The sequence below is a fragment of the Chiloscyllium plagiosum genome, unplaced genomic scaffold (genome assembly GCF_037043375.1).
Source record: "Chiloscyllium plagiosum isolate Xiang-an unplaced genomic scaffold, Cpla_swu_hap1 HiC_scaffold_16, whole genome shotgun sequence".
Classification (NCBI taxonomy): domain Eukaryota; kingdom Metazoa; phylum Chordata; class Chondrichthyes; order Orectolobiformes; family Hemiscylliidae; genus Chiloscyllium; species Chiloscyllium plagiosum.
The window spans coordinates 44,287,714-44,306,410 of NW_028270154.1; the positions used below are offsets into that span (position 1 = coordinate 44,287,714).

General features: G+C 40.9%; 1 protein-coding gene across 1 annotated transcript in view; it reads left to right on the forward strand.

Annotated features, from left to right (window-relative positions):
• Nucleotides 1-590: 590 nt before the first annotated feature.
• pfdn1 (prefoldin subunit 1) overlaps nt 591-18,697 on the forward strand; it is a 94,026-nt gene continuing 75,919 nt past the window's right edge. Inside the window, exons 1-2 of the mRNA XM_087995350.1 lie at nt 591-682; nt 2,955-3,121. Of these exons, the coding sequence (XP_087851476.1) occupies nt 650-682; nt 2,955-3,121 (200 nt within the window). The 5' untranslated portion in view covers nt 591-649. The remainder of the gene's footprint in view (nt 683-2,954; nt 3,122-18,697) is intronic.

Genomic DNA, 18,697 nt, shown 5'->3' on the forward strand with positions numbered 1-18,697 from the left:
AACTCCAACCCCTGTACTCAATACTCTGACCAATAAAGGAAAGCATACCAAATGCCTTCTTTTCTATCCTATTGACCTGCGACTCCACTTTCAAGGAACTACGCACCTAGCAACACTCCCTAGGACCTTACTATTAAGTGCATAAGTCCTGTCCTGATTTGCCTTTCCAAAGTGCAGCACCTCATATTTATCGAAATTAAACTGCATCTCCGATGTGACTTTTCTTTAGAACTTGTGAACTTCCTAAGCAATAATTTCTGACTCCAAACGTTAACCCTGTCCTTCTACCCTCAGGTGCCACCAGAAGTCTGAGGAAGGGTCACTCGATCTGAAACGTTAACTCTGATTTCTCTCCACAGATGCTGCAAGACCTGTCGAGCTTTCCCAACAATTTCTGCTTTTGTCACTGGCAGAACTGCTGAGTTTGCTTTCTTTTTAAAAAAAGTTCAGACTTCCAATATTGGAAGTACTTTATTTTATTCGATAAAGTGAAATCGGAAACCTGTGTCCTTCAAACATATTAAAGGGGATAAGAATGAAAAGCTTCACAGATGATGGTCCACATTAAGCTCACTCACTGCTGCTGCTACTGCTCACCGCCGGGATTTGGGGGAAAGGTGCGGCCTGCGCATGCGCTCACCCTCTAAAGATGGCAGCCCCCGTGGATTTGGAGTTGAAGAAGGTACATGGGGTTTCAGGAGCTTCATGGCCGCGTGTTCCTATTCTGTTTTGATGACTGATCGCTGTCTTTAGCTTTCTTAGAGTGAAAGGCATATGTTGGGGAGGATTTTGTCATTGATTCGTTTTCGGTGGTTATTAAAAATGTGTAGTTGGTGCAGGCCCGGCTGCGGTGAAGTCTTGCCCACCCTGTCGAGTTGAAAGTCTGCCATGTGTGTAATCCGTAGACAGCAATAACACCATTTCTGACTTTGTTTTTGGAGTGAGATGTTTCTAAGTGTCTAAGAGTACAATATTTTATCGCTTCCCGCTTACTGTTGAAAAGCACGTTTTTCTTCATGTCAGATCTTACCTGTTGTCTAAATGATTATTGTTTATATTTAATAGTTTAAAATTTTGGAACTACACGCAACATTCAATCAGTGTGAATGGTATCTGGAAGATAAATATCTATCGTTTTGTTTGGGTCTCTTCACGAGTTGTTTAACAGTTTGTGTAAATGTTCAGTTTTTAATTCCTTAAAGTGTTTTGTAATATTGCTATTATGTGGAATAACAAGATAATTTTATATTTTTGTCTATTTATCTCATGCTCATCATGATTCATTCAGATAACTAATTCACTTTAAAATAAGCTATTCAATGATCTTGGTGCTTGGAGGATTATGCAACAATAATTTACTCAGCTGATTTATTTTTAAAAATACTATTTAGGATGAGGGTGACACCCAGAAGGCTGTATTCACTGTTCATTCCTGGTTGCCTGAGAAAATGGTGGCTTTTGCCTAGCATTGCTGCAGTCAATGGTACATTCCCTGTAGTGTTATAGGGAGAATTCCAAGATATAACCAGTAACAGTGATGCTTTATGTGCATTAGGATGATGTGTGACTTAGCAATAGTGCTTCATTTGTTTTTTTTTGGCTCTTATGGTAGAGGTTATAGGTGTCAGACTGCTCTCAATGTAATTATGATGGGATGCTGTTATGCAATCTGTAGATTGATCTTACTGAAGCTATGTAGATCGAGCAGGTGGATATGAACCCCAGTGGCTAGGGACCCATTTAGTGGACGGTATTGTGATTTAGTTTGAGTATCATAGGTGTGTTATAATAAATGGCTTATAGAGTAAGCATAAAATTTGTGGGCACTGACTGGATTATATTGCAACTGCAATAATAATGTCTGACTTACAGTATCAAATGCATCAATTCTATATATATTAGCACAACCAACCACTGATGACAAAGTTAAATAAATAAATCTCTTTCAGCTTTTTCCCACATTCTGTTGGGTCACCATATTTTAGTGTTAACCAACCTATGGGATTTGACAATTGGTTTTACAGCTAGATGCCCTTCCTGCCACTCACCTTCCTCATTCTGGGTCTTGGGGAACTCAGCATGGCTGACCAGGCAAACTCCTACATCTTAGCCCCTGCCTTGAGCATATTGGAAGGATTAAACCTTGTTCTTTAAAACTGCATATATCTGACCATTATTACAAGCCTTTAATCTTGGAAAACCAAGTAAAATGTTGGAAAGACTTAGCAGATCTGGCATTGTCTGTCTGTCTGTCTGTCTGTGTCACTCACTCACACAGACACATACACTGAAACCAGTATTTTGAATTTCGATTGACTGTCCTTAATTTAGACATTAAACTGTTCATCCCTTTTTTAATTAATGTGTATTAAAACTCTAAATGTATATCTATGGCTCTTCTATTAATTGACATTATCTCTTGAGAAATAAATATCTCTTCTTACTTAGGTTCGTCAACTCTTGTATGTTTAATGTATTTTTAAATGATTAGTTTTACTTTCTTCTCACCATACCTCCTTCTGGAGTTGTAGTTGCCTCTCAATGAATGGCATTGATGGTCATTGTATCAATAAGGCTATTTTACTGCAGGAGCATTATGCATTCCATTGAGTGATCTTCTGTAGTTGTCTGGGATAGACAATTCCAAAGATTCGCCAAACTCTTAGCACTCGTGTTTTTTTAAAACTCAATGGCTTCCCCCTTTTTTTTTGTTTGTTGTATCCCAGTCCTAGACTCCCCAACTAGGCAAATGCCTTGCCTGCATGCACTCTGTTTATCTCTTTAAGTATTTTGTACCTTTGTTTTGAGTTTGCTTCTCATTCTTCAAACCTTGAGAGAATACATTGCTAGATAACGATTCTATAATTAACTGTACTGTTAATAAGTTATGTTAACTTTGACTTGTAAAATTAATTACAGTCACACTTTTAAAATTTATTCCTGTATTCTTTCAGGCTTTTGCCGAATTGCAGTCCAAGGTACTTGATACACAACAGAAGGTGAAACTTGCAGATTTGCAAATTGAGCAATTAAATAGGACCAAGAAACATGCACATTTAACAGATGCAGAAATATCTACAATGCCAGAAGAAGCACGCATGTATGAAGGTGTTGGTAGAATGTAAGTAAGAATTTTGTGATCTCCTAGAATGAAATTAACAATCGAAGTTTCAGCTATCTGCTACTTTTCTGCATCTTTCTAGAAGTTGGCTCCCCTTATGTTCCTTGTTCTGTTTCTGAACCAAGAACCCAAGTTCATCTGTACTGCTAAGAGGAGGATAGGGATTGTGTGACAGGAATGGGAAAAATGAGAATGCCATTTACTCCCATTCTTGCATATCTTCTGGTGGAGAGCAGAATATTTGCAGTCTTCTTGATAATAGATATATTTAGGACAAACAGAAGAAAATTATAATCTTATAGCTGTATAATATAATGGAATTAGTAAACATGACCATGAAGTTGTTGGTTGTTGCAACATCCCACTTGGTTCACTCATGCTTTTTGAGACAGCGATCTGCTGTTCTTATTCTATAGTTTATATGTTGCTCGTCTGACAACATTGTGTGTGACTATTGAACTGTCTTCTAAAGTGATCTAGAAAGCTAGTGAGTGATATCATATCACCAGAAAAAGAAACAAATTGGATGCAGTGCTTTGTTAAGATGTGGGTGTTGAATCAAGGCACAGCAAAGACTTAGCCAACCCACTTCATCCTTCAGAGCTCTCCTCACTAACATCTGTGCATTGGTGCCAAAGTTGTGAGAGTTGTCCACACACTAGTCAAGCTACAGCCTGTCATAATTATACTCATCTACAATTTTACACCTCAGGCTCTTCACATTACCATCTCTGAATATATTTTGTTCCACTGACAACACAGTTCCTTGGATGTTTGCGGGCCATTCAAAAAAAGAGAATAATCTTGAGTTCTTATTGTTTACTCCAGAGCTCAAAAATCCTCCAAGGTTTTAGGTCCAATATGAGCAAGTAGACCTTTTTCAATACCACTTACTGTTGACAAATCAGCACATGGAAGAAGCAAGGACAGCTCTAGGTAGGGGAATCTGAAATGTGCAACAACAAGGCTGATTAATACTGAGTCCCAAAGGACTTAAACGTCAGAGGGGATTTTCAGTAGATCATGAAAACTGGAGTTTAAGGGGATAACTTAAGACCTTAACCTTTTCTGTGGTCATGTTGTTAGGGAGTCACCCACAGTGCAATCTTTGTAGAGACCAGATACTGTCTGTGTCCTGCGAGCCTGGTCCATTGTGTAGCCATTAGCCCTATTCTAAATTGGATTGATTAAGAACAGATCCAACAGCTCAAAGCTGGTAAGTCATTTGATGCTGTGGTCCAATTAAATCTGTATTGCACCACAAACTGTGACCTTTTGCTTTGGCATGACCATGTCTCTTCTATCATCATCAAGCCAAATGACCAATCTTGTTTGAAGAGTGCAGATTTAGCATACCAAGAACAGGACCATACATTTCTGAATTAATGTACCAACCAGCTAACTACAGTGCATGGCTAATAAGAACAAAATCCGCATGCTATAGACAGTGCTAACTGATCCCACAATTGACTATCCCGATCGAAGCTCTGCAATTCTATCGTAACCAGTTGTGAATTATGTCTTTTATTAAGCAACTAATGAGAAGATTAAAAACCACAAACATCCTATTTTAAATTGTGTGGAGCCCAGCATGACAGTTGGAACTTGAAGCTATCTTCAGCTAATGGTACTGAATGGATGGTTGTTCTCAGCATGACAACCCTGAGGTTCCCATCACATTCCAGTCTTCAACTAATTATATTCATTCTACTTGACATCAAGACACTGGACAGAGCAATTGTATGAACCTTGACAACATTCAGTATTAGTGTTGAAGGAATGTACTGTAGAAGTAGGCATAATCACTCTTATTGCCTGATAATGCATATTGTTGCCTAGGTAAGTCACATTCACAAAGACCGAGATTGACTTGACCAACGATCAGATTTGTCAATTTGCTCCCAGCCATCAACAGGGTGACAGAAGGAATTGTTAACAATGCTATCAAATGCATTACATACTTCGTCGTATGTAACTTGTTATAAATTTACAATGAATTGATAGTCAGTTTGGTTTCGATGGGTATCACCAGTTTCAGACTTCATAAAAGCTGTGGCCTGTTCATTGGTATGGGCTGGATTACAGAGGTGATATTGAAGTAATTGCTTTTGATATCAAAACTGCGTTTAGCTACTGACTGTGTCACTAAAACTAAATTTAGATGGAATCATGGGAAAACTTTCCAGTGGAGATGTGAATAATACTCAGTGTAGCAGAAAGTTATGAGATAAAATGTCTTAAGTTCCCTTTTGTCTTTTGAGTTGTTGTCCGATCTGGTGTAGCACCGGGCATTTGAATAGACTTTCTTGACTAAAGATGTTGGGGAGATAATTGGAATAAAACGCAGTCACACCTGTAGTTCTGCATTGCTGTAAGTTTGTCTGTATGTATCTTTTGAAAGGAGAATCAGCTTGACTGCAATGTGTAATGCTCTTCAATTACTGTTACTTATGATCTGAGCTCATAAATGATATATGGCCACGTTGGTGAGGTTCTCCACTCATGGGGGTTGGGGATAGTGTTTCATTGGTAAAAATACTTCAAGCTGTTGAAATAATATCGGCTCAACCCTGAGATTAAGCACTATTTTAGTATGTGCTGGAGTGTGTTGCCCTGGAATGTACAAAATCATATCAATTACTTACTCAAACTTGTTCAATTCTTTTTCACTGTGTGCTATGGCTAATGGGGATAGTTCATCGTACCCCAGTTGTGTACAACGTGTTATGCTTGTACCAATCAATTTGGCGATAAGTGGTATTAAGATTATCTTTTTAACTAATGTAAAGGACGCAATATCTTGGTGATATTTCAATTTTCTGAAATATAAAAAGCATGAAAGAATTTGTTTTGATTTGTTCATGAGACCATTTATTGCTTATCCCTTGTTGCCATCGAAAAGCTGGGTAGTGATCTCCCTTTACTCATACTGCCGTAGAGAGGGAGTTACAGGATTTTCACCCAGCGACACAGAAGGAATGGCAATATATTTCCAAGTCAGGATATTGAGTGGTTTGGAGGGGAACCTGCAGGTTGTAATGTTCCCAGCAATGTTTCTAGATGGTAATGGTCTTGGAAAATATCCTCTAAGGAGCCTTGGTGCTTTTCTGTGGTGTAACACTTTTTAGATAATGCAAGTTGTTTCTCCTGTGTGTTGGTGCTGAAGGGAATGAGAGTTTATGGATGTGATGACAATCAAATGGACTGCTTATGTCCTGGAGGTGTCAGGCTTCTTGTTATTGGAAGTGCACTGATCCAGAAGCAGGGAGTGTTCCATTGCACCTTTGTAGGTGGCATACAGGCTTCTGAGTGTTAGGAGGTGAGTTATTTATTGAAGGTTTCCTAGCCTCTGATTTGCTTTGGAAGCCACATTATTTATATGGCCAGTCCAGATCGGTTTCTGGTCCAGGGTAGCCCCTGGGATGTAATATGGAACTTAGTGATGGCTGTGCCATTAAATGTCAAGGTATCATGGTTAGAGTCTCTCTTGTTGGAAATAGTCATTGCCTGGTAATTGTGTGGCGTAAATGTCACTTCTCACTTTTCAGCCCAAACCTGGATATTGTGTGGATTACTCTGCCAATAATCATGGACTGCTTCAGTGTCTTGAGGGGTTGCAAATGGTGCTGAACATTGTGGAATCATCAGTGAATATCCCCACGTCTGAGTTTATGATAGAGGGAAGATTATTGCTGAAGCAGCTGAAGATAGGTTTGGGATTTGGAGACATTCTTGACAAACTACTGCAGAGATATCTTGGAACTGAAGTAACTGATCACCAACAACCTCAACTATCAGAGTTTTCCCTGATTCCTATTGACATCAATTTTTGTGGGGTTCCTTGATATATTTGAACAAATGTGATCTTGATGTCGAGGGCAGTCACTGTCAACTCGCCTCTGGAATTCAGCTATTTTTTTTGGCCATGTTTGAATTAAGGCTGTCATAAGGTCAGGAACTGAATAGGAATGGCAGAACCCCACTCTATCAGTGAGCAGGTTATTGCTCAGCAAGTGCTGTTTGGTAGCACTATTGATGACATCCTCTGTCACTTTACTGATGATCAAAAGTAGACTACAAGCATTAACTAGCTAGCATTAATTTATCCTGCTTTTTGTGCACAGCATACACCTGTCCAATTTTCCATATCTGAAATGGTTAAATGCTAGTGTTCTAGCTGTCCTGCAGCAGCTTGGCTCGAGGCACGGCAAGCTCTGGAGCACAGCTATACATGGAATGGTGATGTTCGGGACATCTGGAGGAGGCAAAGATCAATCGTCCACTTGCCACATTCAGCTGACTCTTGTTGCAAATGCTTCAGCCTAATTTTTTTTTCGCACTAATGTAATGGGCTCCCTCCAAATTGAAAATAGGGTTACCTGTGAATCCTCCTCCTCCAGTGACTTGTTTAATTGTTCACCACCATTCACACAATAGATGTGACAGAGCAAGACCTGACATGTTGGTTGAGGAACTGCTAAGCTCGTATGTTACTTGCTGCTTATGGCTGTTTGTCATTGCAAGTTCTCAGGTTGACATCTCATTGCGTGATGCTGCTCTTGGCACGCCCTCCTGTATTCTTCACTGAAACTTGATGGTTAGGGTAAAGTGGGCCAGGCTAAGACTTTGCAGATTGAGTGTGATTTTGCTGCTGCTGATGGCCCACTGTGCCTTTTCGATGTTCAGTCTTGAGTTGCCAGATCTGTTCAAAGTCTATCCTATTTAACATTGTGATGATGCCACATAATGTGATGGAGGGTGTTCTCAATGTGAAGATGGGATTTTGTCTTCAGAAGCACTATATGGTGGTCACTCTCACCAATACTCTCTCGCAAATTGGTGAGGATATGGTCAAATATGTTTTTCCTTCAAAGTTTGTGCGAAGATTTCCTTCTTGATGGTTCCCTCACCACCTGAATACCAAGTCTAGCAGTTATGTCCTTTAGGACTTGACAAATTCAGTTATTAGAGTTGCTGGTGAGCCACTCTAGGTGATGGACATTTGAAGTCCCCCATCCAGAGTATATTATGTGTCCTTGCCACCCTTCCTCCAAATGTTGTTCAACACTTATACATTAGCAAGGAAACTTCCTGTTTGGCTAATGATTGACTTGGTGCCCAAATACTCCATAGTAGACCAACAGCTTGTAGACCTACAGCACCTGGAATGCAGTAGTTCAAGGAGGCAACTCATCAGCAACTTCTCAAATGTAGCCAGGAACAGGCAATAAATGTTAGCCAGCCAGCAAAGCCCATATCCCCCCAAAAAATTTAAGTTGAGTTGAATGTTTCCCTCTAAAGCTATCTGGAAAAGCTGTCAGTGTCTACCATTAAAAAGCTATTTTAATAAGACATCTTGTATATGAAACTTACTGTGTGCTAGATTGTTCTATCAATATAGAATTTGGGTTGACATTGTGGCTAAAGATCTGAATGTTTCTGCTATCTGATCTCAGTAAGAGGAGAGGTGGGATGAGCTTTTGGGGAGTTTTAGTACTATGTAAGTATCAGGACCCAAATGACAAAGCAGCCTCAATTTAATGCTCGGTGACAATTATGTTATTTACAAGATTTGGTAGAATAGGATGTTAGGGTGAAATGTTTCTTTGCGTTTGGTGGTGATGCCATTTTTTTGAAATCGTAGAGGAGATTCTGTATGTAATTCTCCATACCTTGGCTGGTCGAATGTTTGATGCTAACACTCAATTTACAACACTTAAATTCTGTCAGTGCCTATCTATATCAGCCCATATCTTGATTTCAGACAGAAAAAACTGAAGGCTTTTCAGTTTCTAACTAAGAAGGTCTGGTTGAAATACTAAAACATTATGAGAGACTCTTAATTGATACCAATCTGGTCTCATTTGAGTACATTGTACTTGGTCTAGTGAATATTTTCTTAATGTTTAATGAGGTTTTTTAGGAAATGGGTAACAGTTCCTTGCTTTAAACTCAACTGAGAATTAAAAAGAATCATAGCAGCATAGTTATTGTCGTCTTTTCCAACATTATCAAAGCATTGTATCCCTTATTGATAATTTACGTATATTTAGCACACAAACAGTGGGAATGCAGAATATTGTCTGTTCAACTAAATGTGATATGAGGCTTCCTCCTAATAGTTTTAGTTCCTGTTTAAAGAATGAGCATGCTGGAAATAAGGATGTGATATTTTGTCTCCATAAATAGTGACGACTAAACCCGGCATAAATAAAAGTGTTCTCAGGAAAAGCCAACTTTTGTAACTGATTTAAGCTGCTGGCTGTTTGTTTAGTCCCATGTGATTTATAGGGAGGATATACTGCTAGACCCTGCCTTATGTCCTATGAAAATTAACAAATTAAAATGTTCTTTGACATTTATAAATGTTTGTTAAATTTATTCTAATTTAGTGTGAAGGACTAGCTTGCATATATTTTAAAGTATAATTACTTTTGTTAAATGGAAATACAAATAGCATAATTCGAAATTGTGTTTGAAAAATAAAGTAACATAACAAAAGCCAAACTACTTGGATGCTTGTCTATTTGATTCTCATATTATGTTGCCTTTTTACATGATTCATGCAGCTTCTAGAAAGCAACTTTCTTCACTACACTTCACTTCAAAAAGTACTTAAATGACTGAAAAGTGGTAAATAGTGACAAGTCTTTGTTTTTGTGGCTGATCTCTGAGTGTTACAGATTTACAGTTGTCAGATCAATTCACATTGAAGCATATTTCCTTTTTAAAAAGGAACGTTTTGATGGATGTTCAATTAGACTGTGAAAGAAAGAAACAGGCGGAGGAAAAGTGTGCATAAGTGTCTTCCGTCCTTACTGGTTAATCACTATTGAGTTGATTGGGTCATCTCCAGAGAAACACTCTCCTCATTAATAGAAATGGGTGTTAAAAGTGTGGGGAGAAAATAGGGAGTTAGTGAAAGCAGCAGAACATGCAGAGGGATATAGGGTTGCAACAAATGTTACGAAACATAATATGAAGTTGATGTACTTGTCTTCTTCCTTGGCTGTACTCCAATTGCGAATATTCTATTCAGAGAGATGGTTACATCATTTTAACTAAACTAAGAAAATGATGCTTCATTGCATTCATCTGTATGAACATACAATGACTGTATTTGAGGATTGTAGGGTGGGAAGTAGCAAAAGATGGACAGGACTTTAATTTATTGAGTGATAGTGTTCAATTACAATTACAGAGGCAATTACCATATTATATGAAAATTTTAGCGCACATTTTTCAGTTCATAAATATACCATCAACAGTGAAATGCATATACTCTAAGTCAAATAAAATGCATATTGAATTTTAAATTAAATGGCCAACAAAATAATGCAACTTCTTTCAGTGGCTTCATTTTTAATACTAGCTATATGTATTAAAACATTTTGTCACTTAATGCTGTGATCTAATTGAGCAAGCAATTTATTTTGATGTAGCTTTATAAATTGAACGATCAATAAGACCACCCAGTCTTCTGGATATTCAGAACTCCAAACTGGAGTTCATCTATCAACCTGTGTGCATATAAATATCAAGTGAGGTTGCAAAAGAAAACGTTCAATTTGAGTTCCTTAAAGTAATGGGGAATAAAAAGCTCAAAAATACTTAAGGTATCCTAATAGGTCATCAATTTGTGAGATTCATTTTAAGTCACACAGGCTGAAAGATCCCAGGTTTGATAACTGGTCTGTGTTGATTGAATGTTCTTATAAAATGGTATGATAATATAATCATCGTCACTGACCATAGAAGAGAAAGAAGATTGCATCCCTAATTCAGGGACATTGATTGTGACTTTAGTGTCTGAACTATTGTCTTCTCTGAAGTAGAAGTAGTTCCTTAAATAGGTTTTATTTTGTAGGTTTCAGTCTGACAGGTATAATAACAGATTAGAGACATAATTGTTAATTGTCATCAAAAAATTAAACTGTTGAAAGCACAAATGAGGTGCTCTGATGTTTCAAATTAGCCTAGTGTGAAATGTTTTTGTCACAGCTCATCTATTTGTCATTACCTGTAGATCCTGATTTTTGAATTACAATCTGACTAAATTGTTAAATACACTCAACAGATCGGGCAGCATGGAGTCATAAAGATGTACAGCATAGAAACAACATGTCTATGCCAACCAGATATCCTAATCTAGACTAAATACGGTCAGCTTTAGTTTTGGGTAGATTTACTTTTGTTACAAACATTGAATAACTAACTTCCTGTTTCCATAGGGGTTCCAATGTTTTCGGTTTACATGATTTGTTTATAAATTGTGGTGCAGTGGTAGTGTCCCTTCATCTGAATCAGCAGGCCTGATTTCGAGTCCCACAATCTCCAGAAGTGTATACTAACAATATCTCTGAACAGGTTGTTTAAAAAATGTCTCCCATAAGTTGTTTTGGCAATCATTCCTGAAGAAGGGCTCATGCCCGAAACGTCGATTCTCCTGCTCCTTGGATGCTGCCTGACCTGCTGCGCTTTTCCAGCAACACATTTTCGGCAACAATTAAGTATGCAGTCCTCAATTAACCATTATCTGTTTTGATAGTGTCATGCTCAGTATGTACTCCTTTTGTGTTGTGAAGCTGTCTTTGAGGCCTCTTTCAGCTGTGATTACATACAGGAAGTTGTTGACCAGTGCTTCAGTTTAGTGCAGAACACTGTGACAGCAAAAACTCTGAATGTGAAGGCTTGAACTTGAGTGAAATGTCAGTTAAAAAAATAAGAATCTCACTTTTACTAATTGTCATTTTGATATGTTTAAAAAAAACCTAATGTACCAATCAGAATTATTGCTAATTTTATCTGTTGATTTACCTGCGGTCTAAATTTGGTTTTCCTGTGTCGTGTTTTCCTGTTTCTTGGAGAAACCATTGACAGTATATTCACTGTGTATATTTATTGCTTAGTGTTTTCAGTGCTGTAAAGGCTAGAGTGTGTGGGAAGTTTCAGCATAGTACACATACAAGGTTAATTTTCTGTTGCAAGGGGTCCAGATCGCTTTTTTTGAAAGTAGCCTTTTGCATTGAGTAAAGTGTTCACAGCTCAAATTACAACAATCGAATTCAGGTTTTTTGTTTATGACTGAAACAGGTATAACTTAATCGAATGGTGACTTCTATATTCTTGTATATCCTTTGTTTGTTGTATTATATCTTATTAACTCCATAGTATTGATATATCTTGGCATTACTATATAAAAGGGAGTTGTGCAGCTTTAAGATAACTCAGAAATATTATCAGATTAGGCCCTGCCTGAAAATAGTTGGTCTGCTCCCTTTAGATTGAAGCTGAAAATGCATAAATTAGAAAAATGTTATCATTTATGAAGCTATATTGACCATGCCTTATGTTTTTGGAAAGTGGCTTATCATTTTAGACACAGTCTATTTACCAAACCTGCTAACAATTTGTTGGTGCTACTGAGAAACCACTGAAAGATAGTTTTGTATCTTGTTCTGCTGTTGGTTAGTAAGCCAAATTTGTCCTCCTTTTGCAGATATAAGATGAACTTTCAACATTACACGAATAATGTAAAATAGTTCACACAAGGGAAATTTGATTTTGGTTAACTTGGGTACTTTTATTTACCCTCCATTTTAAAATTTTTTCTATTTACCCGGTCTCCAAACCGCTCATCACTGTGGTCAAACAAACAGGCAAATAAGTTACTCTCCGACTACAACTTGTGTTGATTTTGGCCTTGTACCAGTCAACATATAACACAGCATGATGAGTATTTTTTCTTTATTTTTCCACTTTCCTTTCTGAAAAGGCTAAGTGCTTATTGCTTAGAAAGTAAAACCTACAACTATGTTCATCAGATATGTTTTAACTCCAAAATGCAGCTTTTCTTTAGAATTGATTTTATAAGACATAAGAGCAGAATTAGGTCATTCAGCCTATCGAGTCTGCTCCGCCATTCAATCATGGCTGATAAGTTTCTCAATCCTGTACTCCTGCTTTTTTCCTCTGTAACTTTTGATCCCCTTGATACCCAAGAACCTATTTGATTCTATCTTAAATATACTCTTAGCCTTCTGTGAACACAAGTTCCATAGTTTCACCACTTTCTGGCTGAAGAAGTTTCTCCTTACCTTTTGTTCTAAACGTTATTCCCTTTACTCTTAAGGCCGTGTCCTTGGCTGCTCGTCTCTCCTACCAATGGAAACATTTTCCCAACATCTACTCTCTCTCCAGGCCATTCAATGTTCTGTATATTTCAGTTCCTACCCCGCACCCCCCACCTCATCCTTTTAAACTCAGAGTATAAACCCAGAGTCCTCAAATGTTCCTCATACGTCATGCTTTTCATTCCTGGAACCATTGTCATGAACCTCTTCTGAATGCGCTTCAGGGCCAGAACGTGGTCCCTGAGATATGGGGTCCAAAACTGCACACAGCGCTCCATATGTGGTCTGACCAGAGCCGTTCTAGAACCTCCGAGGTACATCCCTGCTTCTATATTCAAGTTCTCTCAAAATAAATGCCATCATTGCATTTGCCTTTCTAACAACTGACTCAACCTGCAAGTTTACCTTGAGAGAATCCTGGACTAAAACTCCCAAGTCTCTTTGCACTTCAGACTTCTGAATTTTCTCCCCATGTAGAAAATAGTCCATGCACCTCTTCTTCCTACCAAAGTTCATGACATCACAGTTTCCCGTGTTGTAATTCCATCTCACTTCCTTGCCCACTCTTCTAACCTGTCCAAATCCAGCCTCCCTGCTTCCTCAATGCTACCAGTCCTTCTACCTATCTTGGTATCATCTGCAAACGTAGTCAGAATGTCGTCCATTCCTTCATCTAGATTGTTTAATATTAAAAATCGCACAACACCAGGTTTTAGTACAATAGGTTTATTTGGAAGTATAATGTTAGCTGTATGATACTTTGATCTTTTACTATAAATTCTGCGTCTGATCCTGCCCCACTACCTACCTGATGAAGGAGTAGCATTCCAAAAGCTTGTACTTCCAAATAAATCCGTTGGGCCATAACCTGGTGTTATGCGATTTTCAACTTTGTACACCCCAGACCAACACCAGCACCCTCACATCATTAATGTATAAAGTGAAAAGTTGTGGTCCCAACAAGTGAGCCTTTTGGAACACCATTTGCCACTGGCTGTCATCTTGAGAAGGACACTTTTATCCCAACTGTCTGCTTTCTGCCAAACAGCCAAGTTTCTATCCATGCTAGCACCTTGCCTCTTACACCATGGGCCCATATCTTACTCGGTAGCCTCCTGTGCAGCACCATGTCAAAGGCCTCTTGAAGTCCCAGGTAGATAACTTCCTTTGGCTCTCCTTCGTCTAACCTGCTTGTCACTTCCTCAAAGAGTTTATATCATTACTTTTTATTGTTTTCTTTGCTTGCACCATCTTCCAACTAAGAATATGAGTGATTACCTCTATTTTCTGCCTTTGCTAAGTTTCAGCCCTTCAAGATTTTTTCCTCTTGTCTTGCAATGGGGACTGGTCTATGGGCTGTGTATATATTTTCCCTTGTGGACATTCAGAGCATGAGGATTTGGTGATTGCTGGTTTCCAAAAGCTTGCTCAAGTGTAGTCTTCCAGCCATGTACTAATAGTTGTACAGATTTTATATTCAGTTTTCCAAAACTAAGAATATTTGCTGTTAACTTTGTATTTTTTTCCCTTTTCCACAAATTGAAAGTTGCAACAGTGTAAGATGAATTTATGAATGTGATTTGCTACTTCGATGGTTAGATTCTTATGAAGTATGAAAATTGCTATTTACTGCATTGGTAAACTTGGTGACAGAGGACTCTGGCTTGACACATCACCCAGACTCCTGGTCAACAGCAGTGGGATTACCAAGGAAAGAGACACCTTTGAGTATGGAGATTCACCATTGGTCATACTGGTGGCCTAGGTCAATGGGATGAAGTTGTTAACCAAATGCTCCTCCAGACCCTGTAACGAGAAGTGCAGCTTGGAATCCTCTATTCTTGGGAAATCACTAGAAGTTTCATTTCACCAGGTAAGTGACATTAATGGCTTCCTCCTCTCACAAGGTGCATTGCTCCATGTGTCTCTGCCAGCTCCAAATATAGATCAAATCTTCCAATCCATGCTAGAAAGTTCAAAGAGCAGACAGAGAAGTATTGGCAATCAAAAGGCTGTACCGCAAACCAAACCTACAGCCTATCCTGGCCAGGCCACAAGCACTTGTATGTGAGAAAAATGAAGAGGAAGAGCAAACATTCACCAATAATCACGTTGATTTTGTTTAAAATATCACGTTCAATTTTTTTTTTAAATTAGGAAATGTTGAAATGTCAAGGTGGGTAGACCTTAAAACTGCTTAGACAATTTCTTCAATGAATTCTACTGGAGAAGTAGCAAATCACATTCATAAATTTGATGTTCTATGAACAAACAGTATAAATGGGTGCATGATTCCAACAACATCTAGGGATATTGTGTTCATTTCAAATATTCTCAGTTTGTACCAGATCACGGTTCCCAGCATCACGGCTGCCAGTGTTCAATTTGATTCACTACATGTGATATCAAGAAAAGGGTGGAGGTACTGCAAAGACCATGGGCCCACACCCTTAGCCAAAGTGTTCCTGTGGCATCTACCCAATAATGTGAAAAATTGGCCAGCTATGTCTTGTTCGCACAGCTGAACAAATCAAACCCAGCCAATTATTATCCCATCAGCCTGCCTTCGATCATCAGTAATGTGATAGAAGATGACCTAAACAGAATAGAAGATTCCAAGCTGCACTTGGTGTTACAGGGTCTGGAGGAGCATTTGGTTACAACTTCATCCCATTGACCTAGTACACCAGTATGAGTAATGGTGAATCTCCACATTCAAAGGTGTCAAGCAGCCCTCCCTTCTTAATAACTTGCTTACTGATGTCCAGTTTGGGTTTTACAAAGGCCGCTCAACTCCTGACCTGATTACAGCCTTGATTCAAATATGTACATAAGAGATGAATTCCAAACATGTGGTGAGAGTGACCAGAGATGGAAATGTGTTGCTGGAAAAGCGCAGCAGGTCAGGCAGCATCTAGGGAACAGGAGAATCGACGTTTCGGGCATTAGCCCTTCTTCAGGAATGAGGAAAGTTGGTCCAGCAGGCTAAGATAAAAGATAGGGAGGAGGGACTTGGGGGAGGGGCGTCGGAAATGTGATAGGTGGAAAGAGGTCAAGGTGAGGGTGATAGGGGTGGGGGCGGAGAGGTCGGGAAGAAGATTGCAGGTTAGGAAGGCGGTGCTGAATTTGATGGATTTGACTGAGACAGGCTGGGGGGGAGGGGAAATGAGGAAACTGGTGAAATCCGAGTTCATCCCTTGTGGTTGGAGGGTTCCTAGCCGGAAGATGAGGCGTTCTTCCTCCAACCGTCGTTTCGCTGTGGTCTGACGATGGAGGAGTCCAAAGACCTGCATATCCTTGGTGGAGTGGGAGGGGGAATTGAAATGTTGAGCTACAGGGTGGTTGGGTTGGTTGGTCCGGGTGTCCCAGAGGTGTTCCCTGAAACGCTCCGCAAGTAGGCGGCCCGTCTCCCCAATATAGAGGAGGCCACATCGGGTGCAGAGGATGCAATAGATGATGTGTGTGGAGGTACAGGTGAATCTGTGGCGGATATGGAAGTTTCCTTTGGGGCCTTGGAGGGAGGTGAGGGGGGAGGTGTGGGCGCAAGTCTTGCACCTCCTGCGGTTGCAGGGGAAGGTGCCGGGAGTGGAGGTTGGGTTGGTGGGGGGTGTGGATCTGACGAGGGAGTCACGGAGGGAGTGGTATTTACGGAATGCTGATAGGGGAGGGGAGGGAAATATATCCTTGGTGGTGGGGTCCGTTTGGAGGTGGCGGAAATGGCGGCGGATGATGCGCTGTACATGGAGGTTAGTGGGGTGGTAGGTGAGGACCAGTGGGGTTCTGTCCTGGTTGCGGTTGGAGGGGCGGGGTTCAAGGGCGGAGGAAAGGGAAGTGGAAGAGATGCGGTGGAGAGCATAGTCGACCACGTCGGGGGGGAAATTGCGGTCCTTGAAGAAGGAGGCCATCTGGGATGTGCGTTTTTAGAACTGGTCCTCCTGGGAGCAGATGCGGCGGAGTCGAAGGAATTGGGAGAATGGGATGGCGTTTTTACAGGGGGCAGGATGGGAGGAGGTGTAGTCCAGGTAGCTGTGGGAGTCGGTTGGTTTGTAGTAGGTGTGGACCAACCGACTCCACATCTACTACAAACCAACCGACTCCAACATCTACTACAAACCAACAGACTCCACACCTACTACAAACCAACCGACTCCCACAGCTACCTGGACTACACCTCCTCCCATCCTGCCCCCTGTAAAAACGCCATCCCATTCTCCCAATTCCTTCGACTCCGCCGCATCTGCTCCCAGGAGGACCAGTTCCAAAAACGCACATCCCAGATGGCCTCCTTCTTCAAGGACCGCAATTTCCCCCCCGACGTGGTCGACTATGCTCTCCACCGCATCTCTTCCACTTCCCTTTCCTCCGCCCTTGAACCCCGCCCCTCCAACCGCAACCAGGACAGAACCCCACTGGTCCTCACCTACCACCCCACTAACCTCCATGTACAGCGCATCATCCGCCGCCATTTCCGCCACCTCCAAACGGACCCCATCACCAAGGATATATTTCCCTCCCCTCCCCTATCAGCATTCCGTAAATACCACTCCCTCCGTGACTCCCTCGTCAGATCCACACCCCCCACCAACCCAACCTCCACTCCCGGCACCTTCCCCTGCAACCGCAGGAGGTGCAAGACTTGCGCCCACACCTCCCCCCCCACCTCCCTCCAAGGCCCCAAAGGAAACTTCCATATCCGCCACAGATTCACCTGTACCTCCACACACATCATCTATTGCATCCTCTGCACCCGATGTGGCCTCCTCTATATTGGGGAGACGGGCCGCCTACTTGCGGAGCGTTTCAGGGAACACCTCTGGGACACCCGGACCAACCAACCCAACCACCCTGTAGTTCAACATTTCAATTCCCCCTCCCACTCCACCAAGGATATGCAGGTCTTTGGACTCCTCCATCGTCAGACCACAGCGAAACGACGGTTGGAGGAAGAACGCCTCATCTTCCGGCTAGGAACCCTCCAACCACAAGGGATAAACTCGGATTTCACCAGTTTCCTCATTTCCCCTCCCCCCAGCCTGTCTCAGTCAAATCCATCAAATTCAGCACCGCCTTCCTAACCTGCAATCTTCTTCCCGACCTCTCCGCCCCCACCCCAGTCTGACCTATCACCCTCACCTTGACCTCTTTCCACCTATCACATTTCCGACGCCCCTCCCCCAAGTCCCTCCTCCCTATCTTTTATCTTAGCCTGCTGGACCAACTTTCCTCATTCCTGAAGAAGGGCTAATGCCCGAAACGTCGATTCTCCTGTTCCCTAGATGCTGCCTGACCTGCTGCGCTTTTCCAGCAACACATTTCCATCTCTAATCTCCAGCATCTGCAGACCTCACTTTCTCCTCCGGTGAGAGTGACCACCCTTGACATCGAGGCTGTATTTGACCAAATATGGCATCAAGGAGCCCGAGCATAACTGGAGTCACTGGGA